Below are 22,315 nucleotides of genomic sequence, written 5' to 3' on the forward strand. Positions count from 1 at the left end.
GAGATTTTACCGAATGGAACGATGAGAGTCCAACACCCTGTTGAATTGCATTTGCGAGGGCCAGAAGAGGGGAGTTGCAAACACCACATCAGACACGTCTTCTCTGAATGACGGCGACTGACTCGTCCCTCCTTGCCCTTGTTTCAGAGTGAATACTAGTCAAATTGGTAACAATTTCTGCTGTGAGATAACACAAGAGCCAGTGGTGTGATGGGTAGTCAAGATGAAGCCAGCAGAGAAGCCTAGGAGCTGTTGAGCTCCACAACAACCACGTCAACTTCTTCAACGACGTTCGGTTAGGTTTAATAAGACGTATCAATAGTAGACGCTAACATCTGCAACTGGGGAAAGAAAAGGCTCAGGCGGTCCAGTGTGGGCAAGGCTGTGTATGGGCGGTTCAAACGTTTCACATGCCACCGGAAAATTGTAGCAATGACAACGGTGTCAGTCCTCAACAGTGAGCCACGATTGTGTCGGCATTGTGACTTGGTAGGCCGGACGCTGGGGGAATGGCAAGGGGCCTGCCGGGTTCCCGATACGAGAAACCTGTGTAACAGCGGATCAGGCATCTATCAACGAGCTGGGCAAGTGGTGGAGGGTCATTACTGTAGCATCCACGCCATTGACTCAATGGCCGGTGAGTCTCCGTTAAGTCCTTGACAGTGGGCTTCCTGTACATGTGTAGTAAGCTGCATAAAGTCAAGCACGTTGGCTGCAAGTCGTGTCAAGTACATGTTCGCGACCGAGAACACGAGCTTTCCCAACCAGCACAAGAAGTCATCGCGAACCCGAGCAGGGAAGCACCTGCAGGAAGAACACTCCCTTTCCCGTCGTGTACGCAAATTGGAGGACACCGCGGACTGCCCCCTCTCCCGCTGGCCACTGTGTGTCATCGCATCCGCCGCACCATGTCAGTAACTCCATTTTACGTGGATGCTACTCTAGGTGGTCAGGTTGCTAGCATATATGACATCAATTCCCTCCAGTTCTTGCAGATATCAAGCAAGTCGAGAGATATTTCTTCCAGTTAGGCTCCACGTTGTTCGTATTATTAGGCCACCAACAGACATGAATCTGCTGTCCCGCCCTTACGTTGTTATTATGCTGCTATTGAGCAGCCTAGTTGAGCCAACTTTGTTTGGTGAGTTGAGAAACAGTTCTCTTGCATTCTTGTAGCTGACATATGAGCTGCATTTAATTACAGCTAGAGCAGAGATGAATGAGCGGATGGAAGGTGAACTTCGGGAAAGGGCGCATTATTCGCCGGGGCGATTATGATGAAGAAATTGCAGCTGCCAACCCAGCAGAGGTATTAGGATTGTAAAGAGATATATTGTCACTTTCTATTTCAATTTTCGCAACTGCTGTCAAGTTGGTCGGCGTTGGGCATAGAATTCAGGCTAGACAAGAATATTGATGTGAAACAATCAACACGTGGCGAACGGTATTGCTAATCCACCTCATTTATGGCCCTCGCAAATCCCCGTGAAATTCCAACACATACCAGATGTGATGTCGCGTTGGCTTACTACTTGATTCTCTGCGAAAAGGGTGCTTCATTACATCACAAGTGATGCGTCTTAATGACCTATAACGGCTTCAAAGACACGCCATGCCGTCGTACATAATCTGCAATCTTGTCAAAGTCCCGACACTTCCGATGAACGTTGAAGTCTGCCTTGCGAGGCACCTTTGTCATTTTCAGTGAGCACGGGGTTAATGTCTGCATAGCACATAAGACCCATACGAAGCTCCTCGAGACAATGGTCTAGATGCATTCTGGCAGTAAGAGGCTCTACCAACGACTGAGGATACATGGCCCATGACGGATCGAACTTGTCAAAAGTCCAAGTTGCCTGCCGCACTAGATTCCGTCATGTATCGTATGGTTGGCGTTTCCCGTATCAACTTCCTCCATATCGCGCAGCAACTCTTCGAAACGTACCAAACAGTGCAGTTGATGGAATACCCCCAGATTGGCTCCGTATGTTGGGTTGTCAGGATCGCTGTCTTTAACCTCAACAAACTTTACCGGTCCGCTCTTATTCAGCGCCTTGAGGCCCATGCTATCCACAGGGATGGTCTTATGTAAATGCGTTTTAGTAAGTGATGCATTACTTATTATACTCGCAGAGGAGAAATAGATGTGAACCTACAGCACCAGAGATTATCCCCTGCGGTTCCGCGTTCTAAACTTTGTTGGGCTTGGTTTATGAAAGATAATTAATAAATTTTTAGAAATCCCCTGACCAGAATTGCACTGTATTCCATACAGGGGCTAGACGAATGTAAGCAGAAAGCTGCGTGGACTACACTTGCAAACAGAGTATTGAGAGTACGGTGACACAATCTCTGCACACTGTAGTTGGGTCGGTCGTGGATTCGGGATTATAAGACGCAATACTACCAGAGAGATAACGCAGTGGTGTAAAACAGTGGTCGAAAATGAAACTAATAACCCGCTGTCATCACACATATATAGAGCAAGGCGTATGAATGTAAACTAAGAGACCGGGAGGCTCTCTGAGAAGTATGAGACGGGGAAAAGCAGGTCGTCGCGTTACGGACTCGGACCCAGCATCGAAGTGTCAAGAAGTGTTTTCCCCCGGGTTAGGGTTAGGGTTAATGGTGATGGATCACTATCATCACGAATGAGTGAATGAGTCTTAATTCACCGTCACCACGTAGGTCCCTGTGTGAGGTCGAGTCTGCATCGATCTGGTCTCGAGTGGTCTCCTGGACGGGAGTCGTGTCATTGGGGTGAATCTGTGTGAGTCGGCGCATCTATGCTGCTTCTGCCGGGGCGAGGTGGTGACTGCCGGAATAGCCGACGGACGGGGAGAAGTCATGTCAGTTTTGGGTTTCTAGTCGATAGCAATGAAGCACAGGTGCCGCTCAGTTCGCTTTGCAGCCTTTCCTGCGAATACAAGTGGTCTGGACCATACCTCTCTCTCACCGAGCAATATAGCCGATAGCGATTGGTTGCCTCGTCACATCAAATTCTGAAGAGCCAACACACCCGCTGCCTGATGCCATTGACCGATCGCCACGAAGCAACTCAAGATGGGGGAAAGTCATCCAGGATGCCAAACCAGAGGGGGCTAGACGCCGATGGCTGCAGGCTTATCCCGGTGTCCGTTGCGGCTGGCGGTCGGCGTATAAGATCAGGGCTTGACGATTTGACCATTTCTTTTGATATACAACGTGACTTGTCAGAAATGATGCAACGTCAGACACTGTGGGAGGACTACGGCTTGAACAGCGACCAGAATGTGCCATCCCTCATCCCCAGCGGGTGGGTTGCACAAGGGCCATGGCAGGTAAGCTGATACGAGAATTGTGCCTAACCGCTGCCTTATTTATCGTACCGATCGACCTTGTGATCTCAGTGCTACTGCTCTGCTCTTCTGTGTAGGAATCAATAGGATAAATAGCAATAGTTTGACGTGGCTTGTGGCTCCTTTCCACTGCTGCTCGGCCCCCGCCTGTTAGCCCAGAAGACACATGTGGAACACTACACGTCCCAGACACACGAAGCCGAAGTGATGCCACGTACTAAATGCATGAGGGGTTATCATAGTGGTGTGTGGAAAGACGAGAATTGGCTTACGGGCTTCTCAAGTACAGCTCAACAGCAGCAGCTAGGTTTTTATGCAATAAGTGATTCGGCCTGGTGTACGGAAATAGATGTTGGTTGAGGAGGAAGCATATTAAGTATTCTTCTCCCCCGACTTTCCAGGCCCTCAACGCTGGCTTTTCCTCCCCCTTGTCAGCTCAAATATAACACATCAATATTAAACCTACCGCTGGCTGCCTCCATAGCCACACGAAATAGTTCTGCAGGCGCAAGGAACAGATAACTTGGGCGCAATTCGTGCACCTGTGTTTCAAAATGCCCGTAAGTATCAGGTGCGAGGTCTTTTGCATAAGTACGCTTAGTAAACCCGTTACTAGGATCCATGTCTTGTCGGCATGCAAGTCAATTACTGCGGCGCGGTCTGGACAATTGTGGCCGTGTTCTGTGGAGCCGGGATTAATTCGGTGTCCTCGTATCTGCTCGATAACGGCCATGGGAGGACCGAAATAGCATATCTTCACGAGTTAGAACCGACTTGGGGATGACATATATGTCTACTTGAAGTCATCAACTGGTATATGTAACCGGCTCCGCTTGCACTCTCGCCTTTCGTCCCGGTCCGCCAGGCCAGAGACTCCAGCAACTAGCGAGACTAACGGAATCGAGCTCACAGTTGCTCTTTTATTCTTTTGTTTTCTTTTCCTTCTCCAGCGCTGGTCACTCGCCAGAATCACCTAGTTAGTTGTCAATACACCCGCTAAACCGTTAGCGCATATCATCATCCCACATATTATAACTCTCGATTCGTATTATATTATTGAGCTGGATACAATCCCTAGCAACGATATCTAGCTATATGCGCTGGGGCATACATATCTTGCCCAGACACCTTGGCGGAGCTTGCAATACCTCCATGGCCCTCCTTGAGCCATTGCTCGGACCATGCGGACATTTCCACAACTTACCAAGCGTCAAGTACAAGGATCGGGTCCAAGTTGACTAACCAAATCAGGCCCGATTCCTTCGCGCCTCGCAAATTTTTGTGGCCAGCACCGAGTACCATACGACATATGTGTGGTAGCTTTGCATCAACAAAACCGTGAGGCCGTACAGCCGTGTCCAAATTGTACTATAGCAGTATTTTTACAAGATTTAAGATGCCTTGGGCCGTTTTCAACTAAATCACGCACCCAATCAATTCCGGAATAATGTTTATTCCGATACCAGTCCCTTTGTTGTCGGGCACAGCAATTAAAACGCCGCGACACCGCCACGCCCATTGTTGGGTATTTTCCAAACATCTCACCATCTCCCAACGTAACGTCAAGTCTAGCACATCTTATTTTACTCTACTGAAATATGGAGACAGTACAATACATCATCTGGGCTGTCGTCATAATCCTTATAATCGGCCCCGTAAGTCGCTTTAATCTACTGCCTCACCATAGGCTGCATGCACAGATGAGAAGAGCGATGGAAGAGCGTACAATGCATCTGCCGCTCTTTCATCACTTTGCCAACACTCGTTTTCCGCGAGATGCAGTACACTGACAGGTATTCGCTTCATAGATTCTTTTACAAGACCGCTCGCCTATTCCAGAAACGTCTAGCAACGTTCGTAAAATTAGCGAGCTTTCTGAGCTAAAGTCTCTCTTATCATCTACCACTTATGTCGTTGTCGACTTTTACGCCGACTGGTGTCCTCCTTGCCGCGCCATCGCTCCAAAATTTTCAAAGCTGGCCGATGAATATGCTTCGAAGGGACAGCTCGCTTTTGCCAAAGTCAACGTTGACCATTGTAAAGGTGTTGCTAAGCACTACAAGATTACCGCTATGCCGACCTTTCTATTTTTTAAAGATGGAGAGCCCACGTCGGTTGTAGTGCAAAGTAACAAGCACAGCACATCTACAAAGAAACCCAAGGACGGCGTGGTTGAAAGAATTCAAGGCGCGGATGTAACGTTGCTAAGAAGTACGGTGCAGGCTTTGGCTGAGACTGCACAGCGCTAATTTTGAAGCCTGGGTCCGTTTTCCAGAGAGAGAGAGAGAGCAGCAGAGCCTTCTGGAAAACCCTGTGCTGGTATGTTCTTGTTGAACTAAGGATGCGATGTTGACCACCAAATTCCTGAGGTCTCGCAGGGTAGTGTTTCGGGCCTGTTTTTGTATGGTTAGGAGGAATATCCTCTGAACACCAGCCTTGTAACAATTCCGGTTCTGTTTTCAGTGGCTTTTGCAGGAAGTTTTGATTTACACCTTGCGATAGTTGTGACAAGGGCTCTGTGAGGGCTTGGAGCAATAGCTCTATTCATCTAATAACAGTCTTTGGTATCAAGAATCCTTGGTATTCCTCAAGGCCTCGAGGGACCAAAGGTCTCTATAAGTACAAGAGGTCGGTGAGGGTCTTTGCCTTAGGTCCCGTGGTCGTAGCCCTCGTGTAACCGTGTGACACCTTCTGCCTAGTCTCCAGAACGCACGCCTTGAATACAGTAAATGAGTCTACTAATATTCTGCCAACCACAGCTAGCAAATTAATCGCTGAGCGGAATAGGTTACACTGTTTCGGGGGAAATGCCATTGAACAGGTACGTCGCTATCATTCGTGTACTATCCTTCCCTGACAGTCTTGAATGATAGAACTATTAATAGCTACTTACCTCTTCTCCAACATATTTGAAGACTAAATGTAAGAGGGTAATTCTAAGCTAAAAACTACAGGAAGAAGAAAAACAGACATGTTGATAACGAGTGTAGTCGAATAGCACCTAAATATGTTAAGCGGATCAACCCCCAAACCCCGTCATACTAAACGAATGATAGCAGACCTATATTAAGGGTTTTTAATTCAGAATATCCCTTTGAATTTCTAATAATAGTCTATAATTTAGCAGAGTCTCGAGATAGACTTGGACTGTCAGCCACACTAGACATGATGCACACCGTAATGTGAGACGCTTGGACCGATTGTTTTCATTTGAACCGAGTGGAAATTCTATTAGCTCCTCAAGCATACAGCCAGACTAAGTACAAGGTCGATATACTCGGCCATGATATCAGAAACATATGTCCGATATGGTTGGTACATGTAACACCCCTTGGACCTACACGAATCAAGACATACGTACCCCTGCTATGATCGAATGCATCTTCTAGCATCCCCCAAACAGGAGGGGCTGGTACAATCGATGTATGCAGACTGCCTAGGTAGGTAGAGGGAGCAGACAGAATTCTCTTTGCGTGCGTGATAATGAATGCACTAATAGCAGGCCGAGTTATTCTTATACTTTACCATTCCGGTATTGATAGGCAATCATTCACTGGCCACGACTGACCCTGGGGTGAGACTCTGTTCTGTCCGTTGTGATATCTATCCAAAGTATGAATTATGAATCTTGACATCTTCCCCAAGGCTTGAATCGTCTGCACTTCGACCTGCGGCGCTGCCATACATGACGAAAGTCTTCTATAAAGCCCTACAGCTCTACCCCCCCCAACCCTTCAAACTCAGGCAGTGCGAGCTAGCAACTTCACTACCCAATGGCACTTTCCTGCCCAAGCGTACGATAGTAATGTGGTGCACCTGGTTAATGAATAGGTGGAAACTTGTATGGAGCGAAGACGCCGATACGTTTGCACCTGAGAGGCGGATTGAGCTTGGGAAGCTTATTTAGAGGTCACCCTACGAGTTCCCCGTGTTCAACAGTGGGCGAAGGACATGGGCTGGCAAGAAAATGGCCGAGTATGTCGCTCGTCTTGGTATATGATCGTCGTCTTGACTAACAACGAACTCAAGCTGATATCCATATCGGGGCTTCAAATACGTTGCCGAATATCGCGAGTAATCCCATTTGTTGCCACAGAATAGGCGTGACAGCCACAAGCGAGATGACTTTCAATGCGCTTTATCGAATGATGGGATACGTACTCGTGTTTAGTCCTGATGCTATCTAGATCAGTGATTGGGCACGGTGACTCAAGAACTGGGAAACCGTTTCTGCAACTTGATCTCGTACGTCAAAGAGTGAAACCATGCGAAGCAAGATAGTACTGCCGCATTTTCAATATATCTCCATCACCAAACCCTGCAAAGAGGGTGTCCATCCTCAAGGTTCATAGCAGTGCCCCAAATGGTCTACCGCTAGTCCTCGCCTCAGCGGCGGACCTGGATCACAACCGCATTCGTTATTGCACTGGAACCAATCGTTCCCACACGGAAAATTAGGACATTTCGTACCCTAAGTAATAGTTATGGTTAAGCCAGGTCTGTTATTATGGTATAGTCTGTGGCTTACGAGACAAAGCCATTTACCGCTGATTTTTGAGCAGTAATACTGCTTCTCAGGACCACATCTCCAAGTTTTTAGGCAATCAGAGTCATATGCAGAGTAGTGGCGTATGTTTTGGTCCTGTTCTAACGGAGAGTGCGATAGTCCAGAATCCAGTTCTGCTCCCTTAATGTTCGTGGATAACGCCAAAACAATGAAAAAACTCCCAGGCCTCATTGTGTTAAAGGCATGGAGATCGTGAGAAGGGCTGAGATGGAAATTGCGAGATGGCCAGCGGAGTAAGGGTTACTAGTTACGGCTTTATAGAAAGGTCACCCTGGGACGGTATGTGACAAGGGCTTGGTATCAAGGGCTTGGAGCGTAATGACTCTATTCAAAGATACTCTTGTTGGATATTAAATGTCCTTGATTGTAAAGGGAAAGAAAGGGACTAGTAGCCGCTATATATACATGAAAGGAATAGTTATGCCTAAGGCTCCCAGCGGGTCATGTGTTCAGTCTGTGTAACCTGGTAGGTCCTATATCGGCGATGCCCTTTTTGGGCATTGTTGTTGTTGGGCTTTAAACGTGTTATCGCTACGACTCCACTATGATAACAGATATAATTGGATATCACACAAGACATCGCGCTCTCAGTTATCGATCAATATTATAGTCGCATGCTATTAGCCTGTAGTCAGGCTATGTCTGTTTTGCAACAGAACGTTGATCAAGACGCATTACATTGCTGCTTTTAGCCACAGTAACTCAAGCGCTAATCATCTATTACTTTACTAAGTGATAGCAAGCTTCTTAAGTTCTTAAGTTCTCTCTAAGCTTAACCTGAGCTTCTTCCTGCTTTTCCTAATCTAAATATACACGCGCGTAAAGATGCTAAGTATCTAAGTAAGAGGTGTCTTTAGTAGTGTTTACTAAACAGGTCGCCGTTAGGCTTCGTTATCACTAACTATATTGCATATAAAGACTTCCCTCAGCCTACCCTAACAACTTGAAAACGTGGTAAAAAAGGTCCACGCCTCTGCGTCCGGTACTTCGTGGGTATAAATGTCCACTTTACCGAAATTAACTCGTATTCCCCTATCTCGTATAATACGAGCAAGCATATCTACAACGCATTGAATGTAATAATTTATAGGAAAAAAATGCCGCACTAAGGCTACAAAACTGAATCCTTGTTTATTATAAGTTATTACTGGTTATACAAAATAAAAACTCTATAATATACTACTCGTAGTAACTACCTTAGTAAGTGTAATGAGGTTATAGAAAATACTATATAAAAGTAGTTCTAACTAATATATTATTTGCGCTGTTTACTTTTATTTAATCATTTTATGCTAATATAAGGGAAAATAGCTAACTTTTCACTCAAACAGGTTACTACTAGCATTTTATTATACGTTCTTTACCACGGTAGCTACATGAGTCTATATTCACCTTGGTAATATCGCAGATAAAAGACAATACACAAGATAAGAAGCAGCCACGTAAACCAGCTAGTTTACAAGAAACGCATAAACGATTAACTGGAAGAAATTTAATTGGCATTGACACTACCTAGCCAAGTCCCACCGAAAAGCACTAGTGACTAGTCGGACGCTCTGTGGGAGTCTTTTTTCTATAATACGCTTGATTATTAACAGGTGTTCGTCCCGTCCCTGCATACGTACCTAATGCGGTGGGGATTTTCTTACACCCTTAATCGTGGGAGAAACCGGCCCACCTCGTGCTTTATCACGCCACAACCTTCGAAGTTTAATGTTACTATACCCGGTAGATGGTCTGCATGTGCATGAATTTAATGTTAATATACCCGCTAGATGGTCTGCATGCGTATGAACGCTTACTGTCTTATAAAGACGCCCTTCTTTGCCCTGGTGGTATATGAGGGAACAAGATACTTTCAACGCTAGCACTAAGCTTGAAATCGCCTTGAGCTCCCACTTCTCAATATTTCCTCATTTATAGCCTTATTGATCGCCCACTTCAGCCAAATCGGTGCTGGTTCTACCATTAAACATGAGGCTGCTAGCAATTATTGCACCGCTAACACTTGCCGCTGCCCATCCTGCTGTCCCGGAAGACTGGCCTAAAAGCCTTAATGTCCGAGCCGAGTTGGATACATGGACCAAGCTTAATATAACTATTGAGAATAAAAGCCCAAAGGCTTTTAATATCCTCAAAGCCGGTAGTGTTCTTGATGGTAACCCCCTAGAATCAATGCGCGTTTTTCTCGAGCGAAGTATGCCTTCATTCCCTACAGTAATTACAAGTGATTAATACTTACTCATTGCGCAGGCTGCAGAGTGGGTATTACGAACAGCTTTGACCGGCCACGTACCGACCCAAAAAATGAGTCAGAGTTCCAATTTATGCCAGCAGGGGGGAGCATTACTACAACTATCGACTTGCTCGATGTTCGTAACGCCTCTGGGTTTTGCGGTAACAAAAACACTCTTTTCTGGATCGATGCTACCTTTCGTACCGCCGAGGCTGGAAGCACGAAGCTAGTCCGCTCTATTCGATACAAGTTAGACAATGCATTAATCTACCCTAAGTTTTTCCCCCCCCCTGCCGGAAGCATTTGAGGAGAGAGTCTATAAGTGCCCTCCTGATTATCTGAGCGTGCTAAAGGAAGGCATTCTTGGCTGTGCGTCTTTAGCTACAGCGGCGCGGAAAGCTGCCTTGACTGGTTCAGCTGAGCTAATGGAGGGCTATTTCAAGGACTCAAGCCAGGAAACCAGGAACTCTGTCGCCAATACCTTCGATAAAGTCGCTACCTTGTGTAGCCTCAACAATACACGACTTTACATTACTTGCAGTCCTAACCGATGCCGCCGCCCTGTCTTTGCCTCTATATTCCGCGATTCAGACCCAGCCAATTTGATGTTTTGCAAGCGAGGTTATTTCCAACCTATGTTTCCGGATTTTGACGAAATATCCTCTATTATCCACACCGTAATTCATGAATTTACTCATTTAAAATGGATCAAGGATACTCAGGATATAGCATACGGCCTACATAAAGCTACGAACCTCAGGAAGGATGAGAGCATAATGAATGCTGATACCTACGCCCTCTTCTCTGATGCAGTTTACCTAAACGAGGATAGGCTGAATAAAACGAGGGTCGACGATTTCCGGGCGAGGATTAAAAAAATTCAACCTAACCTTGACAAATTAGGGGATATTACTAGATCGGAATTCCTAAGCCTTCCACCCAAGGTTCGTCAAGAGCGATTTGGCTTTGAGGTTTAAGATGCAATTAATAGTTAGCTAGATTTGATAGTATCTGAGTCGATCTCGTTAAGGTCTTGAGAGATGTGATAGTATATTATACCAGATAGCGAGCATAAACTACCAGGAGAGTTCTCCACTTTCGGTAGTGTAGCTGGAAGGCCCATGACAAAAGAGAGAGCTTGGATCAGGGACACGTAATGGAGGGTCCATGCTAGATGGATGTATTTGTTGTGGCTGCATAGTTGGCTTCAATGAGCGCAACTAGTGGTTGATATCCATTCAATGTTCTGTTTTTGACGCTGTGACGCTGTGCGACATTAACTGCGTCCGTCCTAGCGAGACGATTCGGCGCTCTCAGCCAGTAGGATCTGCTCGTCACCAACGAATCGAAGTGGCGCTAAATACTAAATATGGCCTGGTGGAAGGGAGTTTGTTCCGGTTGCCCCGTCTGCAAAGTAGGTACGTAGTCGAGACGACAAGATCGGCTGCCCGGCTGCCCAGAACGTCATATGAGGGCTGACTTTGAGACTAATCTAGTATCCAGGGAACCAATAGCAGTACAAACACTTCTGGGACTTCCTCGCCTAGGTTAACGGACCGATTGATTGATTCCCCCCAGTGACTATTCGTTACAGCTTTAAAAAAGTCTGAAGATGAGCATATGAAATGCCCGTGAACCACTAAACATCGTTTGGGCATCGGATCCCACCATAACCTCGATCGCTTGACCACGCAGACTGCGGTTACTGTTAGACTGACACGGCATTTTGGACCTCTGAATAACGACTCACTCAAGGGGCTTATACTTTCGGGACGTTCTTAGCTTGGGTCTATCCATGCAGCAGCCACACGGTGTGGAGTTTGGAGTTGGGGCTCTTAGACGAGACAAGGGTGACGAAATTGCTCTTTTCTTGGCTACCTAGGTATACTAGAAAACAAGGATGTAAAGCCGAGATTGTGCGATGTGGCGGCGAGGCTGAACCCTTGTTACATGACCACCCTCAACGCGGACGATGGGCGTCTTTGAGAGAAATCTGGCAAAACACTAGCCCTGGCGGAGTTGATAACGCTACAATACGTGGAGTTGTTTCTAAGCCTGATTAGGCCCCCGGCGCCTTTTCGAGTTGTCCTGATTCTGTATCGTAATGGGGTTTTTAAAATTGGTTGTAATGTAATGAAACCTAAAAAATGTGTTTACTAAAGTTAGTTGAGATCATGTAAGAGTTTAACGGTGCTAATCAAGGTATAAAAATAGGTACCTGGGTAAAAGTAGATTTTTTTTTTTTTTTTGGATCTTCGATTTCAAGTAGGTACATCATTGTCACAGCTCTCCTACCTTTAATGTTTTCTACGATAAAGAGCAAGTCTTCTAACCCAAGCAACTAGTTTTGGAGATGGTGAGCTAACGGTACATTCTACCTTGGCCAGCCGTGAGGCTCATCGTAGAACATAGATGCTACCCCTGGGTGTTGAATCGAGAGCGGCTAACTACCTGCGTGCCACAGCATTTAATCAAGCCAACTGTGACTCTAAGAACGTGACAAAACGTAAATAAATTAGCTATTACGTGGAATAAATAGGCAGATGAAAGCTTAAGATGCAGACGAGAATTGGCAATACTGCCTCCGTCCTGCCAAAGCGGACTTGGGTATTGCTGGCGGGTCGACTGTAGATGGAGAAAGTTTTGGTTTAAAGAGCAATTCGAGTTTCATCGTTACCTGCAAAGGTTTGACGTCGCCGATTTCCAGCAGCCGAATCTAAGCGCAGAGATCCCACCCCAGCTGGCAATCACTAGCGAAGCCGGTTGTGTCAAGATGGACTACGACGGATGAAACGCCTTGTAGACTTGCAATGCCCCTTTAACGCTCTGCACCATGCCAAAGAAGATGGTTAAGAACAGGATAATAATAGCCACTAAGAAGGTTACCATTGGACGCCATTCCGCCGATCCAACCACCACTGTGATATTATTTCAGGCCAAGACTGGTCGAAAGCCTGCTTTGAGATAATTAAGCGGTTATGCTAGAAGTGTAGTCCCTTAATTTGTCGATAGTTAAGTCGCATTAGGTCACATGTCAGTAATGTCATGTCGATTTAATATGATTTGGGGTGCCTTCTTAACCAATTTCAAGTTTACTTATCATGCTATGGGAAGAGAAGCCACAATGTTCGTAGTGTTTCTTCCCGGGGACCATCAGGATGTAAGTGACTGTCCCAGTCAGCAACAGCCTTCGAAAGCTTGTCTTAGACGCACCTGGTCTGCCGCTTCAAGAAAGCAGCATGGTGGAATATCGCAACAACCTTGTTCTCTTTATCAATCATCCGTAGATGATCTGCCAAGTTATCCGTGGGCTTTATCCTTATTCCCGCAATGTGCTCCAGATCCACCGCTGTGAACATTTGTTCTAGTTTGATACCGTCATTTCCAAGCACCTGGGGCTCGCTAAAGTGGCGGTTCAGATATTCTTTAAGTATTCCAAATATCCATCCCAGCTGCACTTGTCCGGAAATCACGGGTTCGTCAACAGAAATATTGACCATGAGATGTAATCGGGCTGCGAGATCGATCGTGCGGTCTAATACGTCGTCTTCGTCATGTCGATGGGGCGTATAAAGCCTCGATATCAGGCCTTCTTCAATTTCGTGTCGGGAAGTAAGGTCTTCAAACCGGCGCACTATATCATATATACCTTGATGGTTTCTTACCAGTACATGCCGGCCTTGGTCAATCAAGGCTTCATGGCATTGTGGAACGAGAGTAACGACGAAGCTGTGCCCGAGCGCAATCCGGCAACATATGCTTGGCAATGTTCTGGATATGTTGCATACGCACAACAGACGCCACTTGCTGTACCGAACTGTCGTTGCTTTATCTGCTTAATGGCATACTAGGTACCGTGGACCTTCGTACGGCGGCTTTGGCATAACACATTCGCAAGATTGGATGTTGGGCACTCCTCTCCTCTGGGCCACGCCTTTCTTTGCTATATGGGAGAACGGAATCCGGGCAGATACCTTGCATGGCCGACCTGCAATTTCAGTGGAATAAGCCTCGGCGACCGGACCGGGGATTGTGAGAGTGTCTTTTCTCGCAATTAATCATTCGTCACCGTTACAGGCTTGTTTTTTAGGCTTAGGTATTCGTGATACCCTACATGACTGCGCCTCCATCGTCTGCAGGTGGTCAAATGAGGTTGAAATGTATCTGGACAGGCTTTTCGCCCTTTTAAATTTGATTCATACCTGCGGTCAGTTCTCCACCATAGAATTCCTTTTCTCAGGGTCCTCAGTGATGCCTCGTTTCGTCACGCCGATGTCATGACCAGCCAACTCTTGGAGACTTCGATTGCCAGGGGCAGTCCACGTCCGCATGTGCAGCAACCTCCAGACTGTATTGGAAGGTACATTGGCACAATCAATTTCGCAAATCATTGTTGGGCGGCTAAAGGTTCCGCTCGAGATCGATTTTACTCTGAGCTGAGGCCACAGATATTAAGCCACCTGGACGGTTGGTTTGGATCTGTGTCAAGTGAAGATTGGGTCACTTTAACAGTATACATGATTGGGAGAACAGAGAAAACGGCATCTCCTACGGTTTTATTTATATCTGAGAAAGATTACTACCGGAAGGAGGCTCGGAAAGTCATTAAGGAGAGTGGCATACTTGAGCAGCACCCCGGATTCAAGACTGCCCACACATCGCGAGAGCCTGGATGGGGAGGACCGCTAGAACAGTTGGGTTTACGCCAGGAAACAAAGGCGAGCATTAATGTTCAAAAGGACAACCTAGCCACGGCGGTGGAAGTTCTCTATGATCGTTCAAAGCTCTTGGAGCCAGTCGGTATGCCCATCTATATCTACCACAACCCATCAACCCGCGTTGCAACTGCGAATGCCATAGTATTAGGTGGCCATTTGTCCTAACTTGCACCTAGCCACGTCTTCTTCGACAGATTTGATAACTGACACTGAACTACTCCAACATCGGACGATGTTTTTGAGATTAATAGCGGTAGCGAAACCGAGTACGACGGTATGGTGGAAGCTTCTATTACAAGCATAGGCAGGGAAAGCACGGAAGCTTTGTCTGATCATAATAACTTATCGGACGATGAAATGCATTCCAATTCCACCCTCTATTCGCCCCAATCAACCAACATCATGCATCCTCTCCACGATCTAGGCGATTAACTCCCCATTTGCCAAGGAGCAGCTTATGTATCTTTAAGGAAAAATTACAACGCCGCCATGGGAGTGTCCTGACGAGTTAGGCGTCCTATTCGACTGGTTCGTAGACTAGGACTGGGCCCTTGTAGAAGTTATTGAGCGCGGAGACCCAAATATTTCTTCATTCCTCAGATGCGATCATCGTGACCTTCTTACAGCTAGAATTGATCTCCCTTGAGATGGCGTTCCAGTTATCGCACACACAGCCTCCGGCGGCCAAATGACTGGATCTATACTTGGTATGCCGTCGTACACTCGTCTACCACGGGCAACATCGTTCCAAGAGGCATTCTCAATTCACCTTGATGGGCCTCTTGCGGACGGGGACTGTGGATCAGATGTTTTCGAGGCTACTACTCGTGAACTCCTTGGTCATATAGTAGCAGGGTGTCGAAGTCCGGGTTTGCCTACGTAATGGCTGCCTATCACGTATTGGCTAAGCTTGCTAAATCTGTTCAACGAATCAAGAGATGCTATGAACACTGCCTAACAGAGCTTAATGAAGATACGGCGCTTAAGTCGAGGGGTAAATTTCAGGAAATCTACTTTCCATCGGCCACGCGAAGCCAACATAATACCACCGTGAGGCCTCTTGCTTTCCATGAGACGGCCGTTCCCGGGACTCAGGCAAGCATTGATCTGCAAGATATTCAGCAGCCAGCGGGCCATACTAGAAGTGATGGTCACTCTTCTATGCCAGCCCAGGGATTGCACCGTGAGTCGCAAAAGCACACCCAGGAATCAGGGCGCGCAAGACGCGAACATGCTTCGACACTGGCTTTGGAGCATTCGTCGGTACATCCCATGTCTACAGCTTATCCGCTAAAGCATAACCCCAAGCCAGTGAAACGACTAGTTTCCAAGGCGCCTGAGGATATCCTGGCTTTATTACCATGCGAGTTTAAGGCTCTTTTCGGCTGCCACGCGTAATTTGCCCTCCGCGACGTAGGGGTGTGCATAGATCATATAATCGACAATCAGCCACACGGGTGCTTTCCCCGTTTACAGCATTTACTGCTTCTGCGACGGCCTTGGTTCTTTATCTGACGCAAATCAGAAAGGCGTAAAACGAGAATGTTATCATCAGAGAATGTACCATATCGCTACTCACTTCTCTGAAGGAATGACGCCTGCAGATATTCATCCAGACTTTTCCCTTCTTGACCATTTACATGACCATCATTTAATCGATGATACGACCTTCGAATGTGCAAAGAAAGGAGAGCGTCCGTGTGGACATTTTCTGCGCCGGGCCGGAGGTATTGAAATGCAGTGTGAAGTGGGTGTGGAGAGGGCAGACGCCGTAGGCGTCAATCAAGAGAATGTCAGCCCGGCTCGTCAGCCAAACCAAACTCAACCTGACATAGCTCGCTCTGAAAAGTCAAAGGACTCGATATTGTCGCAATATTGTCGATTTTTTAAGGGACAGGGTCAACGGTCGCATTCTTTAGTGTTCTTCGGTGTATTGTTAGGTGTTAAATCTCTTAGAGTATTATAGCGTGATGACTGGATGTAAAGTTGAGTGCTCGTCAAATTGGAGTTCAATAAGAGAAACTTAGCTTGGACATGGAATGCGAGGACAAAGAAATATGCGGAAAACGGGTACAAAAATTTTCGACAGAAGGGCGGTTTTACGTCCCGAAGTAGTACAATACAGCAACAGATTTCTTGCTACCGTCATCCACGCGCGTGGAATGCAGAACATGCTCGCTTAACATCCTTAGCGTGACAAGAATATCAATGGATCGTGTCGAAATTGTGGAGCGGACCAGATAGGCGGACGACAGATCGTAATGTGAGTTGCAGCCGGAGATGGTGGAGATGGAGTTGCCGGGGAGGCCTGGAAAGCCAGGGCGTGAAAATCATGCAAGAAAGCGATTCAACCTGACGATAGTTACACAAGGGCTACGATCCAAGATCTTGGGGAACGAGGCTCACCACTGCTTTGTATAAATAGGACATCTTCGTCCCCAGAGGCAGAAAAACAAAGACCTTTGATACCAAGGCTGTTATTAAATGAATTGGGTTATTGCTCCAAACCCTATTATCACAGCCTTAGGACGCATATCGACGAGCCGATCCGCCATCCGAGTGCTAATACGACCCTTCACTTCCTCCCACAGAGATCTATGCCTGTAACTACGAAGGTTCTGCTGACCATATCAATTCGGAACTGGCGGTCTCAGGCTTATTTGGTCATACGATGCGGATCTAGTGTGCGGACACAAGTAAGTGTACGCAGATGCTCGAGGGCCATAGCGACTTGGTGAGATCTCCGGCGTATTTAGTGGTTAGAGCGCCTGACTATCCTAGCCCACTTCTCTGAAAATTCTCATAGAGGTTCAATGCTCATATCACGAAATCGGTAGAAATTTGCAACGACGCTTTAAGTCCAAGGATGCAGTTCCTTTCGTCTTTCGGATCTATTCTTACCCTTTTAGGAAACTGGGTCCCGGCATGGACCGCTCCAATAAGATTTTGCCAGCCCCACAGGTATCACTAAACACCCCAGCAATAGTATCGCGAATCGCCTACAAATATTAACAATCAACCTACATAGGTACTTGAATAGTCATACAAATTTAGAGAGTTTTTGACTCCAGGAAATTGCATTACTGCCTTTTTAAGCCTGTTACTTGTGGTTGTGGTGTTGAATTAACCTTCAAGTCTATCTATAGCCATTGTTAGGCGCTTTCAAAAAATAGCTTCGAAAAATTCAATCGCGTTTCATATACAAATCACTCGCATTAGTAAGCAAAGGTAGATTGATAACTCTAGAGGTAGTTCAAACACTTTGAAGGGAAAGACTTGGGCTCAGGGTTGTGACAGAACAGTGGACAAGTACTTGATGTTAACGCAAAAAGCTAAGTTGTGCTGCACTAGAGCAGAGACTCTTCGTTTGACGCACTGACTCCTTGTGTGGCGTATGTGTAGATGCAGGTTCGAGAAATGTTCAGAACTCGTACGTCTCGTTTTCTCTGGCTTCAATATACCATTCCCTACTGTCTCATTCATATGGCAAAGTGCATACACTATTAGATAGGTCGCGAAAGTAATTGGGATCGAGTTTAGTGTCATGATTACCATTACATCCGAGCAAGAATCGGCATCCTCTGTCTAAGGTAAACAAAAAATTGAAATGCGTCACGAGGATCACATATTCATAAGCCGAACAAAGGAACGCGGATGCTCCTTCGTTTCAGACACTTGGCATTGTGATTCAGTATTCACGTGAGCCCGCCTTTGTCCGCGGCTTGTAGACATCATGTTTAGATGGGGTTCGAAGGTTGTTTAATAATGATTATGGACGTGTGCCCTAAGAGAACTCGGCATGTATTTATTATGAACAGTAAAAAAAAGGTGACAGAGCTTCTGTACACCCGAAAATAGTCTTCTTGGCCCATCATTATGAATGAATGAATTCTTTGCTCCCCAAAAGCAAGCACTGTCCAGGCAGCCGCCTCTCCAAGATGCAAAATGCAGCAACAATTCGGAACCTGTACTGTCCTTCTTCCTGACTCAAGTTGTCTTTGACACAGCTGCAGCAGGTCCGAAAAGCACTCGGGAAACGAGGGCTGACGCTACAACAAGTATTCAGTTCACGCCGTTTCGACTTTTTGAAACAAGTCATACCCACCAGCCGTCATTCACTTCTCACATTACATATTCGGTGACTCGGAAATTGCGCTTTTCCACATCGACGTGTCAAGCCAGGCACAGGATTTAACAATAACGGGCACCACATTACCGACGATATCACACGGCCAAGGCCTGGACAAAGGTATCGGATATCAAAGGTTACATAACAACAAAGAAAGGTATCACGAGAGCCCCGGAGTCGGACATTGGCAAGGGCTGCCTCAGGCCGCCAGAGCTTACCGACTTCTTGTATATATAGAGACCTCTAGTCCCCCAAGGCCTCTTGGAAAACCAAGGATCTTTGATACCTTAAAGCCGATTATTAAATCAGAATTGAACCTCATGTTCCAAGCCCAGTTGACCTGCCCTTGTCACAGACGATGCTCGAGTGGCTTAGTGCAGACAGTGTTTAGGTCCCCCCAGCCTACCCAGGCACAAATGAACGAGTATGACAATTTTCCGACAACCACGGGCATGGAAGAGCACTGCCTGTGTTACAGAAACTAGGAGCTACTATTTGTAGTGATCCCAACGACTTGGAATAAGTAAAGGCCACGTTGGCTTGTCTGCCGCCTTGCGAAGAGCAATGCAACCTTGCATGCGTGCCTTGTTACATGGATGCTTTTAAAGAATAACCACACTATCAAGGGCAAATAATATTCATGCCACGAAAGTAAATCGAGCCCTAGCGTAAAATTGAGACAAATTCCACGTCTCATTTCGTTCAATGAATCGTAAGATATAGCTTGCCCTCTGTTTATAGCCCGGCTTCCAAGCCACTTCATGATAGTAAGTCGCATTAAACTGTTCACAGCCGGGAAAAGACGATTACTGTCTTCGCCTACTCCTTTGTGCTTGTCAGAGTATAAACTCCCGGCCCGTCCTTGAGCCATGCATACAGAGTGGCCAGGACTTGATCTTTGCATGATGCACCCCCAGCCGAAAGGGTACTTCTCCATGAGAGGTCAAGTAAAGTAAAGACGAGTCTTGGCACTTGACATTATTTATGCTAGTTTATACACAGAGGCTCAAATATAGCCGAAATGCGAAATGTGGGTCTTCATGTGCATTTGTGACCGTACCCATTCGGAACCAGGTCATCGGCTCTGGTTTGATTTTTCCTTCGTCTCCATTCCCGAACCCAGAGGCTCAACGCTCCGCCGCATCCAAGACCCGACCCGTGACGGACCAGCAATGCGATCCAGCCTCTCGTGCGATGCATGCAGGCAAGTGCATCTCATCAACCCAGATAGACCAGCTCCTTTAACAGCGTGAGATGCAGGCGATCCAAACTCAAGTGCATACACGAGGGAACCGCGCCGTGCCAAAGATGTCGCAAGCTAGGAAACAGAGATTGCGTCCTAACCCGACCGGTGTCAAGAACACCACGTAGCAGCAAGGCGAGACGTAAAGATGTTGGAGCCCCAGCAAGGGGAACGCGAAATCCCCGACAAATTGATGACACTATACTCACCGCGCCGCGCGCCTCTCCTGATGCCGCCCGTCGCCAACATACTCAAAGCGAATCTCCCACGCGGCATCGAGCCCAGGCGAGGCAGCAGCCGTTGCCCCCGTCTGACTACACCAAGCAAGTCGTGAGCTCCCACATTGACAATCTTTCCAACAGCGTGATTCTTCAGGCCGTCAATCTTTTCATCAACACCTTTCCGGAGCTTGCCATATTACACCTTCCCACTTTCATCACGGAGCTCCATGCGGAGCGCGTGCCCGAAAGCAAGGTTCTACTCGGTGCCGTCTTGGCAGCGACCAAGGCGCAGTTATCCGTGCAAAGCGCCTCTTGGGCCGATGAGCTGTTGTCGCGGGAGCACTATGCTCTGTATACAAGGGACGTGCTGTCCGAGTTCATTTTGCAGCCACCCAAAGTGCAGATTGTTCAAGCCTTGTTGATCATCACTCTTCACGAATGGGGGACCAGAGACTTTCACAAGGCATGGGTGTATTGTGGTGAGTAACTGCCCTTCTTGTCTCTTCTTCCCTCAAGTATCACAGGCGTTGAAACGATAATCAGGAATTGCCATTCGCATAATGCAAGCACTACACAGCTTGCGAGCAGCACCCTACCCGCTCGACATGACATCCGAGCGACGGCATGACTCTGTTTCGCTGGCCGTGGAAACCAGAACCTACTGGGCGTGCTTCATCATGGACTGCATGGTCAACTCGGGCACGTACACGCCTCCCATGCTTCCCATGTCGGAAATGGAAAAGATGAGGATTGCCCGGCCGCTGAGCGCTGTGGAATTTGCCTTTGGGCCCGACGCACCGCCGCAGGCCGTGGGCGGCCATCACTCGCTGGCAGGCCAGTCGACGGGCGTGCTCGATGTGACGCAGAGCTTCGAGATTCTGGTAGGCGGCTTCGATATATGGGCGCAGGTCATGACCTTCATCTTCAACGACGGGCGCCGCGCACCGGGTATGTGTGCACCGCAGAATTGTCCTTGGGTCCCGGGTTCTCCGTGGTCACAATCCCGAAGTCAGTTGGAGGCTTGGCGAGCAGGCCAGCATCGCAAGCTTCACTATCCCGGTAACTCGGTGGCCGTCCACATGACGCTCGGGTTTGGCGAGACGTTTGTCTACCTTAACCTCCTGTACTACGTGAGGTACGTGTCTCCTCCTATAATGGTAAACGGCATCGAAACGTCTTCCGGACTTACACCACTGCAGCACCCTCATGCTTCATCGTGAATACTTCCCCTTCCTGCCGACACCGGAGTCGGAGCCGCGTGGCCCCGTGGACCAACCCATGTTGGAAGCGCCCGCCCCGGAAGGCTGGTGGAACGAGAGCTCACGACTTCTCTTTGGCGCAGCAGAGCACATTGCCACCGTGTTGCACGAGGCGTCTGAGTGTGGCGTGCATCTCATGACGCCCTTTACTGGGTTTTGTGCATTCTCAGCCGGCTACCTCAATCTTTACGTGTCCAAGTATCCACGCATGAACCTTGACCGCAGCCCGCGAGCAAAGGATTGTCTCAAAATGTGTCTGGACTATTTGGAAAAGTTTCGACATGTCTGGAATATTGCAGACGGATGGGTACGGCTCTCGCAACACACCCATAGCCATTTGGGGCGCTAACATGAGGAGTTCCAGATCAAGACGTTACATCATGCGTCGGTGCTCTATGAACGGGCTACGGAAGACCGCACACGATACCAAGGACGGAGTCGGGCAGACTTTGGCACGATTCATCAGTCGGTTCACGAGTTTCGCATTGTGGATAGATCCGACGAACATAGTCGGGAGATTCGCGGCGCAGAACGGCCCTTGGCGCCGGAGACGTCTACTAACACGCCGCGGGCGATTCCAGAACATGAACTCGACACTAATACC

General features: G+C 47.4%; 2 protein-coding genes across 2 annotated transcripts; both read left to right on the plus strand.

The window, feature by feature from the left end:
• The first annotated feature begins 4,689 nt into the window (after nt 1-4,689).
• Nucleotides 4,690-5,911, plus strand: J3458_015692 (uncharacterized protein). The gene is made up of 2 exons (XM_007812168.2): nt 4,690-4,993; nt 5,147-5,911. The coding sequence occupies exons 1-2, from the start codon at nt 4,937-4,939 to the stop codon at nt 5,585-5,587; spliced, it is 498 nt and encodes a 165-aa protein (XP_007810359.2). The 5' UTR covers nt 4,690-4,936; the 3' UTR covers nt 5,588-5,911.
• A 15,218-nt stretch (nt 5,912-21,129) lies between these two features.
• On the plus strand, nt 21,130-21,672 carry J3458_015693 (uncharacterized protein; the record flags this gene model as incomplete). Its single annotated transcript, XM_066120897.1, has 1 exon — nt 21,130-21,672. The coding sequence occupies one exon, from the start codon at nt 21,130-21,132 to the stop codon at nt 21,670-21,672; it is 543 nt and encodes a 180-aa protein (XP_065974225.1).
• Between the last annotated feature and the right edge of the window lie 643 nt (nt 21,673-22,315).

The sequence above is a fragment of the Metarhizium acridum genome (assembly GCF_019434415.1).
Source record: "Metarhizium acridum strain ARSEF 324 chromosome Unknown scaffold_356, whole genome shotgun sequence".
Classification (NCBI taxonomy): Eukaryota; Fungi; Ascomycota; class Sordariomycetes; order Hypocreales; family Clavicipitaceae; genus Metarhizium; species Metarhizium acridum.